We start from the raw sequence: 16820 nt of genomic DNA, 5'->3' as shown, positions 1-16820 counted from the left end.
CTGCACGTTAATTAGCTTCATAAAACACTAAAGGGGAAATGAGTGTGTATGTATATATGTGCTTAGGATGTATTTGTTTTAAATTCTTATCTCAGAGGAGCTCTAACATTCATGCCTTTTAAATCTGAAGTAGGAAGTTTCAAAAAATTTTATAGGAAACCTAAATATATTTGGAAGATAGAGCAAAACAACCATCTATATATCCATCTTCCAGATTACAAGAAAGAACCCTAGCAGTACGTTAGAAACCCTGAGTGTGTCATTCACTTGCTCCATATCCACATCATTTCTTGGTATTGTCATACTCCATTTTTGTGAGAATGTGGGTGTACTAGTTGAAATAGTTTTCTCACTAGTCTTTTTTTTTTTTTTTTTTTCTCCAGCATATGACTAGAACATTTCATGACTTAGAAGGAAATGCAGTTAAACGGGACTCTGGAGTATGGATCAATGGGTTTGATTATACTGGAATGTCTCACATAACCCCTCACATTCCTGAAATCAATGATAGCATCCGAGCTCACTGTGAGGAGAATGCACCTCTCTGTGGTTTTCCTTGGTATCTTCCAGTGCACTTTCTAATCAGGTTGGTTCATTATTTTTCTGCTTAAGTTGGAGATAAGTTTGTTCTCAAGTCTTGTCACCATATCAGTACTGTTATCATTTAAACTGTCATCCTTAATATACAAGTTCAGTGCTGTTTGTAGTGTTTTTTCTATCATTATGGAACTTTTTTTTTTTTTTTCTTAAGTGAAATAAAGCACTCAGAGGAGTAGTTCTGCTTTTTCAAATTTAAAGTCTTTTCTCTAGAAACCAGAGCGGATAGAAAAGGTGGCCCTTCTAACTAATATAATAGCCATTAAGCATCTATCTCAAAAATTGTTTTCTCTGGGAAAATTTTATAGCTTGGCAGTGAAGGACCGGATGAGAAGAAATAGGATGGGTGGTAGAATCAAGATCACCTAGGTTACTCCTTTGTTCTTAATATTGGGAAGCTATTATTGCAAAATAATCTGAGTTTTTGGGAGTTGGCATTGCTTATTATATCTATCAGTTTATTTTCATACCCCAAAATGTGTTCATACATACTGAACACTTAGCCATCGACTAATCAAGCACCCTAAATAATTGAAGCTACCTTTCCAAATAGGAAAAACTGGTATCTTCCTGCCCCGGAAGTTTCTCCAAGAAATCCTGCTTATTTCCGACTCATATCCAAAGAGCAAACACCTTGGGATTCTATTAAATTGACTTTTGAAGCAACGGGTAAGTCATATAACAGTTTTTTCTTCTCTCCTTTACTTCTTAAACTTGTTAATAAGTGGCATGTCTGTTTCTCCCTCAGATACATCACAGGAACCAGCAACTTAGAAAGAGATTATGTTTCTAAAATCAGTTTAAGCTGGTTATGACTTCTTAACAAACATTTAATAGGCCAGGCATGGTGGCTCATGCATGCTACTCAGATTGACTTCTTTCACTTAGAAGTATGCATTTAAGGGATCCTCCATATCTTTTTGTGACTTGATAGGTCATTTCTTTTTATTGCTGAATTGTGTAGACAGATGTACAGCAGTTCTTCGTATTTGAATAAAGCTGCTATAAACAGTCCTGGGCAAGCTTTTGAATTCATTTGGGTAAATGCTTAGGAGTGTGATTGCGGGATTTTATATATGGTAAGCCTATGTTTAGCTTTGTAAGAACTGCCAAACTGTTATTTCCGTTGACTAATTTCTCTGTTCTTTTGCCCTTACCGCACTGTCATGATCACTGTAGTTATATAGTAAGTTTTGAAGTTGGGTAATAGCAGTCTTCCAACTCTTCTCTAGTATTTTGTTTTGTCTTTTGCCTTTCCATGTGAACTTGAGAATGTTTGTCAATGTTCACAAAATAACTTGTTGGGGTTCTGATTGGGATTGTATTGAATCTATAGATTAAGTTGGGAAGAAATGACATTTAACAATAATGACTTATCCTATCCATGTTAGAATATCTCTCCATTTATTTTTATCTTGTTTGATTTCTTTAATCAGTTTTGTATTTTCCTTATGTGATTCTTGTATATATTTTGTTAGATTTATTTTTAAGTAGTTATTTTTGGGGGTGCTAATGTATTAATAAATGGTATTGTTCATTGATGGTATATAGGCAAGCAACTGACGTTCATATTACTAACCTTGTATCCTGCAACCTTGCTACGATGACTTATTAGATCTAGGAGGGTTTTTTTTTTTTTTTTTTGGTTGATTCTTCTAAGATTTTCTAAATAGACGATCTTATCTGCAGTTTTATTTCTTCCTTCCTAATATCTATAACTTTTATTTCCAGTTCTTGATTTGTTACGTTATGTGAGACTTCTAGTTTGATTTTGAAAAGGTGTCGTGAGAGGGATCATCTTTGCCTTGTTCCTGATGTGGGCATGCTTCTGCTTTCTTACTGCTGAGTGTGTTGTTACACATTTTTTGGTAGATGTGTTTTATGAGGATGAGGAAGTTCCCTCTATTCCTAGTTGATTTTTCTACTTTAGCCTTTTGATGTAATAGATGACGTAATTGATTTTCAGGTGTTGGACTGCTTTGGATAAATCCCATTTGGTCATGGTGTACAAAACTTTTTATACATCATTGATTTCATTTGCTAATATGTTTTTGAGGATTTTTGTATCTGTGTTCATGAGAGATACTGGGTTATAGTTTTCCTGTATTGTTGTCTAGGTTTGGTATTAGGATAATGCTGGACTCATAGAATGGGTTAAGAAGTAGTCATTTTGCTTCCGTCTTCTGAAAGGCATTGGAGAGAATTAGTGTATTTTCTTCCCTAAATGTTTGGTAGAACACACTTATGAACCCCTGTAGGCTTGGTAAGTTCTTTTTCTGTGTTGGAAGGTTATTAAGTATTGATTCACTGTTTGATAGATACAGGCCTGTTCAGGTTATCTGTTTCTTATGGTGTGAACTTTGGCAGATTGTGTCTTTTAAAGAATTGGTTTATTTAATCTATGTTACAAATTTGTAGGATTATAATTTGTCTATAATCTTCCTTAATTATCCTTTTAATGTTCATGGGATCTATAGTGATGTCCTCTCTTTTCATTTCTGATGTTAGTAATTTATGTCTTGTCTTTTTTTCTCTGCCTGGCTGAAGGCTTATGAATTTTATTGATTTTTTCCAAGAACTAGCTTTTGATTATAGTTGATTTTCTCTGTTGAGTTGTTATAGTTGTTATTTCTTCTATTTACTTTGGATTTAATTTGTTCTTCCTTTTTCAGTTTATTAAGGTGGAACCTTAGATTATTGATTTTAAATCATCTTTTCTAATATATGCATTCATTGCTATAAGTTTCCTTCTAAGTACTGTTTATGTTCCATGCCACAAATTTTAAGTTGAATTTTCATTTTAATTTAGTTACAAGTATTTTAAGCTTTTTTCTTGAGATTTCTTTATTGACCCATTTGTTATATAGAATTGTGTTCTTTAATCTCCAAATAATTTGGTTTTCCAGCTATTTTTCTGATAATTGATTTCTAGTTTAATTTCATTGTGGTCTAAGAACATACTTTGTATGAATTCTATTCTAATCTGTTAAGGTGTGCTTTCTGATAGAGGATGTGGTCTCTCTTGATGATTGTTCCATGTGAGCTTGTAAAGAATGTGCATACTGCTGTTGGAAGAAGGCTTTGTGAATGTCACTTAGATCCAATCAATTAATGATGTTCAGTTCAATTAGATTTTTACATCTGCTTCTTGGATTTTTCAGTGATGGAGGGGTGTTGAAGTCTCTGGGTATAATTGTGAATTTGTCTTTCTCCTTCAATTGTATGTTTGCCAACCATTTTGATACTTTGTTGTTAGGTGCATACAAATTAAAGATTGTTATGTCTTGTTAGGTATATACAAATTACAGATTGTTATGTCTTCTTAGAGAATTGACCCTTTATCATTATGTATTGACCCTCTTTATCCTTGCTAATTTTCTTTGCTCTAAAAGTCTGCTTTGTCTAAAATTAATATAGCTCTCCCACTTTCTTTTGAGTAGTGTTAGCATGGTGTAATGTTCTCTATCTGTTGACTCTTAATCTATGTGCCTTCATAGTTAAAATGGGTTTCCTGTAGACAACACATAATGGGGTCTCATTTTTTGATCCACTCTGACACACTCAGTCTTTTTTTTTTTTTTGAGGTTTCAATATTCAAGTTTTTTTTAAGTGATGTTAATTACAGCATTTGAAGGAGAGGATCTAATTCCACACAAAATGGAAGACTCTAAAGTGTGCCCATTAAACTGCTAAAAAAACAAATTGAGTGGTGAGAATACAACAGAAGTCCAGTTTAGATGCTGAGTGTTGTCACTTTGTGATTACAATCACAGAGACTCTTCTAAGCATATAGCTGTAGCTGCTGGAAGCTATTTCACACTCTGGTACAAGGGGAAAAAAAAAACCCACATGCAAGAAAGAATAAGTCCTGAGTTACTGGCTTCATCACATCCCTCCTCTCCACCCCAAAATAGCACAAAAGAAACAGTGACCACACCCTGGAGACCTTCTGGTGTGAAAGAGGTGACGATGAACTGGGGTGGGAACAGGTCATGAAGATCTATCTAAAAAAGTCCCATTCAGGTGAGTTTGTATACACCATCAAGCAGCAAGCCTTTCATCGTTAACGTTAGGAAACCAAGGTTCGATTCTCAGGAAATCACAGTTTTATTCATTTACTCAATATGGATTTACAAAGTGCCTACATATTATCACCTTCCACTTGCAGCCATTTCTAGATAAAAAAGAGACCTGGCATCTCAAAGGGGCCACCAGGTTCTTCCAAGTCTACCACTGAAGGGACCTTTTTTGGAAATGGGTTTCTTCTATACCTCTGAAAGGGTAACATCTTAAAGCTGAATCATCTTTAACCTGAAGGTCTAACATATTTAGCAATACTTGCATCCCAGACATTCAACATTAAAAGATACACTAAATTCTGAAGGTAGTAATGCTGCAAAATAGTTCCAAATTAAACAATTGTACATTATTCATTTATGCTTGAAATTCCGGTCCTAGACCAAGCTTGTGGCCACCAGCATTGACGTTCTTGCCATCCAGAAGAGCTGACAGTGTCAGTTTGATAGCTGGCTTTAGGGTCTGAGTGTATCCTAAATCTGTCAGGCTGGAGTTGTTCACTTTAGCCAAGAAGCAGGCATCAGGGTCAGTCTGATACTTAGCTGCTATTCTGAAGCACGTTACTGTTGCCTGTTCTCCAGGTGAGGTTGACAGTGGTTGCCAACGTCTTGTTCACTTTTTGGTAAATGGAGTTCCCAAATTCTGTCCCATCATTCACATTAATGTGAAGCTGCAATTCAGTCTTGTAGCCAACTGCAAAGTTGCTCTGGGTCACTCAGGACTTTGCAGTCTCAAAACTCATCTGGTAGCTGGCCAGCCAGCCCTCGTAACCCACCACCAGAGCACCTCGGATGGAAGGGCCAGCAATGTCAAAATCCATGTTGCGCCCAGGTTAATGTGCTCCCACTTGTACCCTGTCTTGATTTTAGCATTTTTTCCCCCCAGTGTTAGGTGAGAAGGATGAATTGAAGGTCAGCTTTAGTCCACATCCAAGCTGATCTTCCATGGTAATCTCAGTGCCTAGTGTATTGTCAGTGTACCATTTCTCTGTAAATGTCAGGCTGTACTCAGTCCATCTGTACTTGGTTTCCAGACTGCCCATCACTTTGGTGTTCTCAGTGTTGGCTTAGCCTAAGCTTGTCAATTCCAATCCATTCTCAGATTTTGTTTTCAAATCAAGCTTTATTAAGCCAAATCAGTAGCCCTTGGTGAAGACATCCCAGCCGTCTTCTCAGAGGTGGTGTCGATGGGCTTGGTGATGGCTATGGCAAGGCCTGACGCTCTGTCTTTTAATTTGTATGTTTAGACACTGACATTCTAAGTGATTATTAATATAGTCGAATTACTAGCTACCATATTTGTTAACTATTTTCTGTTTGTTGACCTTGTTCTTTGTTCCTCTTACTGTCTTCCACTCTTTTTTGCCTTTAGTAGTTTTAATTGGACGTTTTGTATGATTTGTTTTTTTCTCCTTTCTTAGCATGTCAGTTATACTACTTTTTTTAAAAAACTTTTTTAGTGATTGCCCTGTAGTTTGCAATACACATTTACAACTATGCAAGCCCACTTTTAAATAATACTATTCTGCATCACAGGGAGTATGAATAACTTGTAGTAACAAAACAATCCTAATTTCTCTCTCATGTCTCTTGTAATATTGCTAGCATTTATCTCACTTATGCAGAAGCGTGTGTACACATGTGTAGTATGTACACACAGCACACACATATAAGTATACATAACTACATACATTGTTGCTATTGTTTTGAAAAACCGTTATCTGTTAGATCAATTAAGAATAGGAAAAAGGATTTTTTTATTTTTTACCTTTTTCCCTCTCTAGTGTGCTTTCTTTTGTTATGTAAATCTGAGTTTCTGACCTGTATTATTCTTGCCTTTTCAGGTTTTAACTAGGCATTGTGTATTGTTCTCTTTCTTTCTATTCTTAACATACCAATTATACTTATTTAGTGGTTGTTACAGAGCTTACAGTAAGTCTGCCTTCTTTCTTTTTTTTTTTTTTTGACTTTCACCATTTTTAAAAAATTATACTTTAAATTCTGGGATGCATGTGCAGAATGTGCAGGTTTGTTACAAAGGTATACATGTGCCATGGTACTTTGCTGCATCCATCCCCCTGTCATCTACATTAGGTATTTCTCCTAAGGCTATCCCTCCCCTAGCCCCCTGCCCCCCACAGGCCCCTGTATGTGATCTGCCCCTCTCTGTGTCCATGTGTTCTCATTGTTCAGCACCCACTTACGAGTGAGAACATGTGGTGTTTGGTTTTCTGTTCTTTTGTCAGTTTGCTGAGAATGATGTTTCCAGCTTCATCTATGACTCTGCAAAGGACCTGAACTCATTCTTTTTCATGGCTGCATAGCATTCCATGGTATATATGTGCCACATTTTCTTTATCTAGTTTAACATTGATGGCATTTGGGTTGGTTCCAAATCTTTGCTGTTTTGAATAGTGTTGCAGTAAACATATATATGCATGTGTCTTTATAATAGAACGATTTATAATCCTTTGGGTATATACCCAGTAATGGGATTGCTGGGTCAAGTGGAATTTCTATTTCTAGATCCTTGAGGAATTGCCACACTGTCTTCCACAATGGTTGAACTAATTTACACTCCCACTAACAGTGTAAAAGTGTTCCTATTTCTTCACATCTTCTCTAGCATCTGTTGTCTCTTGATTTTTTAATGATCGCCATTCTAACTGGCATGGGCTGGTATCTCATTGTGGTTTTGATTTGCATTTATCTAATGATCAGTGATGAGCTTTTTTTCATATGTTTGTCGGCTGCATAAATATCTTCTTTTGAGAAGTGTCTGTTCATATCCTTCACCTACTGTTTGATGGGGTTGGTTGTTTTTTCCTTGTAAATTTGTTTAAGTTCTTTGTAGATTCTGGATATTAGCCCTTTGTCAGATGGTAGATTACCAAATTTTTTTCACATTCTTTTGGTTGCCAGTTCACTCTAACGATTGTTTCTTTTGCTGTGCAGGAGCTCTTTAGTTTAATTAGATCCCATTTGTCAATTTTGACTTTTGTTGCCATTGCTTTTGGTGTTTTACTCATGAAGCCCTTGCCCATGCCTATGTTCTGAATGGTATTGCCTAGGTTTTCTTCTAGAGTTTTCATAGTTTTAGGTCTTAGGTTTAAATCTTTAATCCAGCCTGAGTTAATTTTTTGTATAAGATGAAAGGAAGAGATCCAGTTTCAGCTTTTTGCATATAGCCAGTTTTCCCAGCACCATTTATGAAACAGGGAATCCTTTCCGCATTGCTTGTTTTCGTCGGGTTTGTTGAAGATCAGATGGTTATAGATTTGTGGTGTTATTTCTGAGGCCTCTGTTCTGTTCCGTTGGTCTATATCTCTGTTTTGATATCAGGTAGTGTGATGCTTCCAGCTTTGGTTTTTTGTGTTTTCTTTTCTTTTTCTTTTTTTTTGTTGTTGTTGCTTAGGATTGTCTTGGCTATGCGGGCTCTTTTTTTGGTTTCATATGAAATTTAAGGTGTTCCCCCCCCCCCAATTCTGTGAAGAAAGTCAATGGTAGCTTGATGGGGATAGTATTGAATATGTAAATTATTTTGGACAGTATTGCCATTTTCACGCTATTGATTCTTCCTAACCATGAGCATGGAATGTTTTTCTGTTTGTTTGTGTCCTCTCTTATTTCTTTGAGCAGTGGTTTGTAGTTCTCCTTGAAGACATTCTTCACATCCCTTGTTGTATTCGTAGGCATTTTATTCTCTTTGTAGCAATTGTGAATGGGAGTTCACTCATGATTTGGGTCTCTATTTGTCTGTTACTGGTGTATATGAATGCTTGTGATTTTTGCACATTGATTTTGTATCCTGAGACTTTGCTGAAGTTGCTTATCAGCTTAAAGAGATTTTGGGCTGAGATGATGGGGTCTTCTAAATATACTGTCATATCATCTGCAAATAGAGACAATTTGACTTCCTCTTTTCCTAATTGGCTACCCTTTATTTTTTTCTTGCCTTATTGTCTTGGCCAGAACTTCCAATACTGTGTTGAATAGGAGTGGTGAGAGAGGGCATCCTTGTCTTTGGCAGTTTTCAAAGGGAATGCTTCCAGTTTTTGCCCATTCCGTATGATATTGGTTGTGGGTTTGTCATAAATAGCTCTTACTATTTTGAGATATCTAGTTTGCCAAAGTTTTTTTCACATTCTGTTGGTTGCTGGTTCACTCTAATGATAGTTTCTTTTGCTGTGCGGAATCTCTTTAGTTTAATTAGGTCCCATTTGTCAATTTTGGGTTTTGTTGCCATTGCTTTTGGTGTTTTACTCATGAAGTCCTTGCCCATGCCTGTGTCCTGAATGGTATTGCCTAGGTTTTCTTCTAGGGTTTTTATGGTTTTATGTCTTATGATTAAATCTTTAATCCATCTTGAATTAATTTTTGTATAAGGTATAAGGAAGGTATCCATTTTCAGCTATACCTAGTTTATTGAGACCTTTGAGCATAAACGGCTGTTGAATTTTGTTGAAGGCCTTCTCTGTGTCTGTTGAGATAATCATGTGGTTTTTGTCTTTGGTTCTGTTTATGTGATGGATTACACTTACTGATTTGCATATGTTGAACCAGGCTTGCATCCCAGGGATGAAGCTGACTTGATTGTGATGGATAAGCTTTTTGATATGATGTTGTATTTGGTTTGCCAGTATTTTTTTGAGGATTTTTGTATCGAAGTTCATTGTGGATATTGGCCTGAAGTTTCCTTTTTTAGTGTGTCTCTGCCAGGTTTTGGCATCACGATGATGATGGTCTCATAAAGTGAGTTAGGGAGATTCCCTCTTTTTGTATTGTTTGGAATAGCTTCAAAAGGAGTGGTACCAGCTTCTCTTTGTTCCTCTGGTTGAATTCAGTTGTGAACCCATCTGGTCCTCCATGTGTTTTGGTTGGTAGGCTATTAATTGCTGCCTCAACTTCAGACCTTGTTATTGCTCTATTTAGGGATTCAGCTTCTTCCTGGTTTAGTCTTGGGAGGGTGTAAATGTCCAGGAATTTATCCATTTTTTTCTAGATTATCTGGTTTATTTTCATAGAGATGTTTATGGTATTCTCTGATGGTAGTTTGTATTTCTTTGGGATTGGTGGTGATAACCCCTTTATCATTTTTTATTGCAACTATTTGATTCTTCACTCTTTTCTTCATTAGTCTGGCTAGTGGTCTATTCATTTTGTTGAACTTTTCAGAAAACCACCTCCTGGATTCATTGATTTTTTTGAAGGTTTTTTTGTGTCTCTTATCTCCTTCAGTTCTGCTCTGATCTTAGTTCTTTCTTGTTTTCTGCTTGGTTTTGAATTTGTTTGTTGCTCCTCTAGTTCTTTTTTTTTTTTTTTTTGAGATGGCGTTTCACTCTTGTTGCCCAGGCTGGAGTGCCATGGTGTGGTCTCAGCTCACTGCAACCTCCACCTCCCAGGTTTGAGCGATTCTCCTGCCTCAGCCTCCTGAGTAGCTCAGATTACAAGCATGTGCCACCACACCTGGCTAATTTTGTATTACTAGTAGAGATGGGGTTTCTCCATGTTGGTCAGGCTAGTCTGCTCCTCTAGTTCTTTTAATCATGATGTTAGGGTCAATTTTAGAACTTTTCTCTTTTCTCTTGTGGGCATTTAGTGCTGTAAATTTCCCTCTACACACTGCTTTAAGTGTGTCCCAGAGATTCTGGTATGTTGTGTCTTCATTCTCGTTGGTTTCAAAGAACATCTTTATTTTTGCTGTCATTTCATTATTTATCCAGTAGTCATTCAGGAGCAGGTTGCTTAGTTTCCATGTAGTTGTGTGGTTTTGAGTGAGTTTCTTAATCGTGAATTCTAATTTGATTGCACTGTGAGATGCGTCTGAGAGACTGCTATAATTTCCTTTTATTTTTTATTTTTTTGCATTTGCTGAGGAGTGTTTTACTTCCAATTATGTGGTCGATTTTAGAATAAGTGTGATGTGGCGCTGAGAAGAATGTACATTCTGTGGATTTGGGGTGGAGAGTTCTGTAGATGTTTATTTGGTCTGCGTGGTCCAGATCTGAGTTCAATTCCTGGATATCCTTGTTAATTTTTTGTCTTGTTGATCTGTCTAATATTGACAGTGGGATGTTAAAGTCTCCCCCTATTATTGTGTGGGAGTCTAAGTCTCTTTGTAGATCTTTAAGAACTTGCTTTATGTATCTGGGTGCTTCTGTATTGGGTGCATATATATTTAGGATAGTTAACTCTTCTTGTTGCATTGATCCCTTTACCATTATGTAATGCCCTTCTTTGTCTCTTTTGGTCTTTGTTGGTTTAAAGTCTGTTTTATCAGAGAGTAGGATGGCAACCCTTGCTTTTTTGTTTTTGCTTTCCATTTGCTTGATAAATCTTCCTCCATTCCTTTATTTTGAGCCTGTGTGTGTGTCTTTACATGTGAAATGGGTCTCCTGATTACAGCACACTGATGGGTCTTGACTCTTTATCCAAAGTCTGCTTTCAAATAAAACTGTACTGCTTCGTGGTATTGCAGATACCTTATAATATTCTCAGTTCATCCTCCCTAGGATTCTATAAAGTTGACCTTTTAAACAATACGTAAGTCAAATGACCATCTTTTTTTCCTGATCCTTCACTTTTTAAACTTTTTAATAAGTTGCATGTGGTTTTTCTTACTGTCAAGTTTAGGTCTTAAATTGACCAGCAATTTAGGAGCCTTATATTGTTTCTCAAAGAAGTTGAGACTGGTTACAGTTTCTAAGAAGATTTACTGGAAAACTTTTTTTTTTTTTTTTTGGAGACGGAGTTTCGCTCTTGTTACCCAGGCTGGAGTGCAATGGCGCGATCTCGGCTCACCGCAACCTCCACCTCCTGGGTTCAGGCAATTCTCCTGCCTCAGCCTCCTGAGTAGCTGGGATTACAGGCATGCACCACCATGCCCAGCTAATTTTTTTGTATTTTTAGTAGAGACGGGGTTTCACCATGTTGACCAGGATGGTCTCGATCACTCGACCTCGTGATCCACCCGCCTCGGCCTCCCAAAGTGCTGGGATTACAGGCTTGAGCCACCGCGCCCGGCCACTGGAAAACTTTTAGTTTCAAATATTGGTTCATTGTCACATAGATCCATGATAGCATTTGGCCTGGCATTGTAACTTTATCTTTTTTGGTATGTATTATTCCCTTTTATATCTTTAAAACTAGTAGTTAGCTCTTCCAGTTTCTCAACTCATGTTTTGGCCTGTAAATCTTCTTTCTAGGATATTATTTATGGTGCTGCCAGTGTATCTTTGAAATATAGATTTCATTATGTCACTTCCCTATTAAAAAAAACTTTTAATAGATTTACTATCGCCTGGAGAGTAAGCTAAAATTCTTTGGCAAAGCATGTTAGATCTTCAGTAGTCTGGACTTTGTGTCTATTTCAGGATTTTACAGCACTCCCCTTGTGCTGCATAGCCATATCCAACCCTTATTTGTGTCCTTTACACGCTCTTACTTCTGGTGTGAGTGTTACTGTCTTGGTACTACCTCCTACTCAGACTCTTTCTTTCTCTTCCTGGCAAAATACGAAGATTTCTCTGGCCTTCCTCTCCCATCATTTCCAACTAAATGATCAATTGCCATCCTTCCATTTTTTCCTCTCTTTGTATATATCTGTTGTAGCACTGACCAACTTATATCATGACTATTTAGTTTATGTCTTTGTTTTCCTTTAGAATTCAAGGGAGGCGCACACGAATGGGTTTTCATTTATCTCTGTATTCTTGGCATCCAGTATAATCCCTGGCATTTGATGGGCACTCAAGATGTGTTGAATTGTTAAATTTAGCAATTGTTTTAAAGCAGTCTGCTTGGGCTTAGTAGGGAGACAGATGCTTGAGAAAGGAGGAGAAATGTCAAGACATATGACATTTCTCATGTTCAAAAGCAGTAAAGTGTTTGCTTGCTTGTGAGGTGTTTTAAAAAATGAGACCAGAATGGTCTCTCCCTTTCTAATCTATTTTGGGAAGTACGATGGTTATTTTATGTGTCAACTTGGCTAGACCACAGCACCCAGATATTTGGTCAAATGCTATCCTAGATGTTTCTGTGAAAGTATTTTCTGGGTAAGATTAACATGCAAGTAAATGGACTTCTAGTAAAGCAGATTGTCCTCCATAATATAAGTGAGCCTCATCCTGTCAGTGAAGGCCTTAAGATAAAAGACTGACCTTCCCCAAGGAGAGAGAATGGGGAATTCTGCCAGCCAACTGCCTTCAGACTCATATTGTAACTTTTTCCTGGGTCTCCCGCTTGCCTGCCTATCCTGCGAATTTTTTAACTTGCCAGCCTCCACAATCATGTAAGCCAGTTCCTTAAAATAAATTCTCTCTCTCTCTCTCTCTCATTTGTCTCTGCACAATCCTGCTGGTTTCTCTGGAGAATGCTAATATAGGAAGCAAACTTCAGCTCTTCCTGCAACTGTTCACTATGTACTTTTTATTCTGAATACTCCTCACCTAGCAGAAAGTTGTCTGGGACTCTCATGAGTAAAAAGTATTTCAAATCACACTTTCCCCTTGCCTACTTTATTTTTTTCAAGGCCTAATTTACATACAGTGAAATTTAAAGATCTTACATAGTTCAATTAGTTTTCGTAAAAGTAGATATATACCCATGTAATCCTCATCTCTGTGAAGATATAAAACATTTCCATAACCTTACAAAGCTCCCTTATGACATTTCTAGTCAATCTCCCTGACTTTCAGAAGCAACCTCTCTGATTTGTACATTAACAGATTAGTTTGGCTTGTTCTTGAATTTCATATAAATGGAATCATCCAGTATAGTCAGCTCTCTGTATCTGTGGATTCCACATCCAGAGATTTCACCAACTGTGGATTGAAAATATTCATTAAAAACCCAGATAATAACAGTACAACAGCTCAGGCACAGTGTCTCACGCCTGTAATCCCAGCACTTTGGGAGGCCGAGGTGGGTGGATCACTTGAGGTCAGGAGTTCGAGACCAGCCTGGCCAACATGATGAAACCCCGTCTCTACTAAAAATAAAAAAATTAGCTGGGCGTGGTGGCAGGCACCTATAATACCAGCTACCCAGGAGGCTGAGGCAGGAGAATGTCTTGAACCCAGGAGGCAGAGGTTGCAGTGAGCTGAGATTGTGCCACTGCATGCCAGCCTTGGTGACTCTGTCTCAAAACAAAAACAAACAAATAATAAAAATAAAAAAGCAATATGGCATAGCAACTATTTACATAGCATTTACATTATGTTAAGTATTATAAGTAATACTGAGGCAGTTTAAAATATAGGGGAGGACATGCATAGGTCATATACAGATATTGTATATGTACAAATATTTTTGTAAAAGTATTTTGAAGGACTTGAATATACATAGATTTTGGTTTCTGGGTGGGGGGATCCTGGAACCAGTTCCCCACAGAGACCAAGGGATAATTGTCGTGTTCTGGGTTATTAAGCAGAAGGCGTTTCGGATTTAGCTATATTGTTTAGAGTATCAGCATTTTGTTCCCTTTTGTTGCTGAGTAGTAGTTATTGTATGAAGATACCATGGTTTATTCTCCTGCTGATGAACACTTGGGCTATTTGCAGTTGCTGTAGTTGTTTTTCATCTCATAATTTCTAATGGATGTTTAGTAGTATCTCTTGCATTTCTTTGATAATTAATGGGTAGAACACTTTTTCAAGTGTTCATTGACTATTCATTTATTTGCTTTGTTTCTTCATGTCTTCCCCTCAACCTTTTTTTTTTTTTTTTGAAAGGGTCTTTCCGTCTGTCATCCAAGCTGTAGTACAGTGTCGCAGTCATGGCTAGCTTTAGCCTTGACCTCTTGGTCTCATTCCACCTCAGCTCCCCAAGTAACTGGGACCACAGGTGTGTACCACCATGTTGATAATTTTTTGAAGTTTTTTGTAGAGACAGGATCCCACTATGTTGCCCAGGCTGGTTGGTCTCAAACTCCTGGGCTCATGCTGTCCTCTCGCCTTTGCCTCCCAAAGTGCTGTAATTACAGGTATGACCCACTGCACCCAGCTCTCTTCCCTTTTGAAAATGTCATGGGCAGGGCGTGGTGGCTCACATCTGTAATCCCAGCACTTTGTAGGGCCGAGGTGGGCAGATCCCTTGAGGTCAGGAGTTCAAGACCAGCCTGGCCAACATGGTGAAACCTCATCTCTACCAAAAATATAAAAAATTAGCTGGGTGTGGTGGCATGTACCTGTAACTGGCGCTACTTGGGAGGCTGAGGCAGGAGAATCACTTGAACCCATGAGGTGGAGGTTGCACTGAGCCGACATTGTGCCATTGTACGCTAGTCTGGGTGACAGCAAGACTCTATCTCAAAAAAAAAATTGTATTTCTTCTTGACTTGTAAGGGTTTGTATATTCCAGATAAAAATCCTTCATCTGATATGTATGTCATGAAGATTTTCTTACCATTCATTTTTTTTTTAATGTTGTCTTTTAATGTCAAGAAGTTTTAAATTTCTCTGAAGTCCAGTGTATCACGGTTTTCTTTCAGGATCAGTGCTTTTTATGTCTTCTCTAAAAAAAAAAAAAAAACATTGCCTACCTAGTGATCACAAAGACAGATTCTTGTGTTTCCTCCTAGAAGCTTTAACTTTTATGTTTAGGCCTGTGATCCACCTTGAATTAATTTTTGTGTATGGTGTGAGGTATAGGGGTCAAGCCTTTTTTAAATCCAGTTTTCCTAGCATCATTATTTGAAAAGACTTTTCCCATTGAATTACTTTGGTGCCCTGGTGAGAAATCATTTAACTGTGTACGTGTGGGTCTATTTGTGTATCAGTTATTATACTTTTAATTTAGAAGCTTTATTTTCATGATTGAAAGAGCTAAGCTCCTTTGTAGGTTTTGTTTTTCCGTATTTTCCTTGCTGCTGTTGCTTTTGTTTGTCTTCCTTGTTATTTTCTTTTTCATGTGAACATCAGTAATAACTTACCTGATTCCAATGTAAAGCTTATTGCTTATTGGTATTTTTGGAGTATCATAATAAATTTATAAATTACCTTCTGGAAAACTGTTAACAATGTTGAGTCATCCTATCAATGATCTGGGAATGACCTTTCCTTTGTTCATATCTATTTTTATGTCTTTCAGGGATTTTCCTCCTATAGTCCCAGGACTTTGGGAAGCTGAGGTGGGCAGATTGCTTGAGCCTGGGAGTTAGAGACCAGCCTGGGCAACATAGTGAGACCCCATCTCTAAAAGAAAAAAAAAGAAAAAATGGTGTGCTTGTGCACACTTGTAGTCCCAGCTACTTGGGAGGCTGAGGTGGGAGAATCGGTTGGGCCTAGGAGTTTGAGGTTGCAGTGAGCTATGACTGTGCTACAGTACTCCAGGCTGGGCAACAGAGTGAAACCCTGAGGGAGATTTCTTTTCTAGATTTTGTTGCTATTTCTAATTGAGGGCATTTCTCTACCATTATATCCTCTGATTATTTTTTGTATCTGTGAAGGCAGTTGATTTCTGTATGTCAATTTTAGATCCTCCTACCTCACGGAATCTTGTATTTTTTGTTCGTTTAACCATTGATATCTTAGGAGTCTCCAAATATACCAGGGATTCCCAAACTTTTTCTCTAAAGGACCAGTGTATTAGTCTGTTTTCATGCTGCTGATAAAGACATACCTGAGACTGGGCAAATTTACAGAAGAAAGAAGTTTATTGGACTTACAGTTCCACATGGATGGGGAGGCCTCACAATCATAGTGGAAGGTGAAAGGCAAGGAGGAACAAGTCATGTCTTATATGGATGGTAGCAGGCAAAGTGCACTTGTGCAGGGAAACTCCCATTTTTAAAACCATCAGATCTTGTGAGACTCATTCACTATCACAAGAACAGCATGGGAAAGACCTACCCCCAAGATTAAACCATCTCCCACCATGTTCTTCGCACCACATGTGGGAGCTGTGGGAGTTACAATTCAAAATGAGATTTGGATGGGAACACACAGCCAAACCCTATGAGCCAGGTAGTGAATAATTTAGGCCTTGCCTTGGTAACATTCTGTTGTATTTTTTTTTTCCCTCTCTCTCTTTTTTTTTTTGTTTATCACCCATTAAAAATTTAGAAAATATTCCTAGCTTGAGGGCCATACAAAAATAGATCTCAGGTGTTGTTTATTGTCTACTGCGTATCATCTGCAAATATAGTTT

General features: G+C 37.6%; 1 protein-coding gene and 1 pseudogene across 1 annotated transcript in view; one reads left to right on the top strand and one right to left on the bottom strand.

Annotated features, from left to right (window-relative positions):
• Positions 1-16820, top strand: part of ERMP1 (endoplasmic reticulum metallopeptidase 1) — a 58720-nt gene that overhangs the window by 30571 nt on the left and 11329 nt on the right. Inside the window, exons 12-13 of the mRNA XM_039474760.2 lie at positions 384-586; positions 1151-1266. Of these exons, the coding sequence (XP_039330694.1) occupies positions 384-586; positions 1151-1266 (319 nt within the window). The remainder of the gene's footprint in view (positions 1-383; positions 587-1150; positions 1267-16820) is intronic.
• On the bottom strand, positions 4459-5562 carry LOC104651427 (non-selective voltage-gated ion channel VDAC1 pseudogene; annotated as a pseudogene).

Source organism: Saimiri boliviensis, chromosome 2, assembly GCF_048565385.1.
Source record: "Saimiri boliviensis isolate mSaiBol1 chromosome 2, mSaiBol1.pri, whole genome shotgun sequence".
Classification (NCBI taxonomy): domain Eukaryota; kingdom Metazoa; phylum Chordata; class Mammalia; order Primates; family Cebidae; genus Saimiri; species Saimiri boliviensis.
Note: the sequence above shows the minus strand (reverse complement) of the source record. Positions and strands in the feature narration are given on the sequence as shown.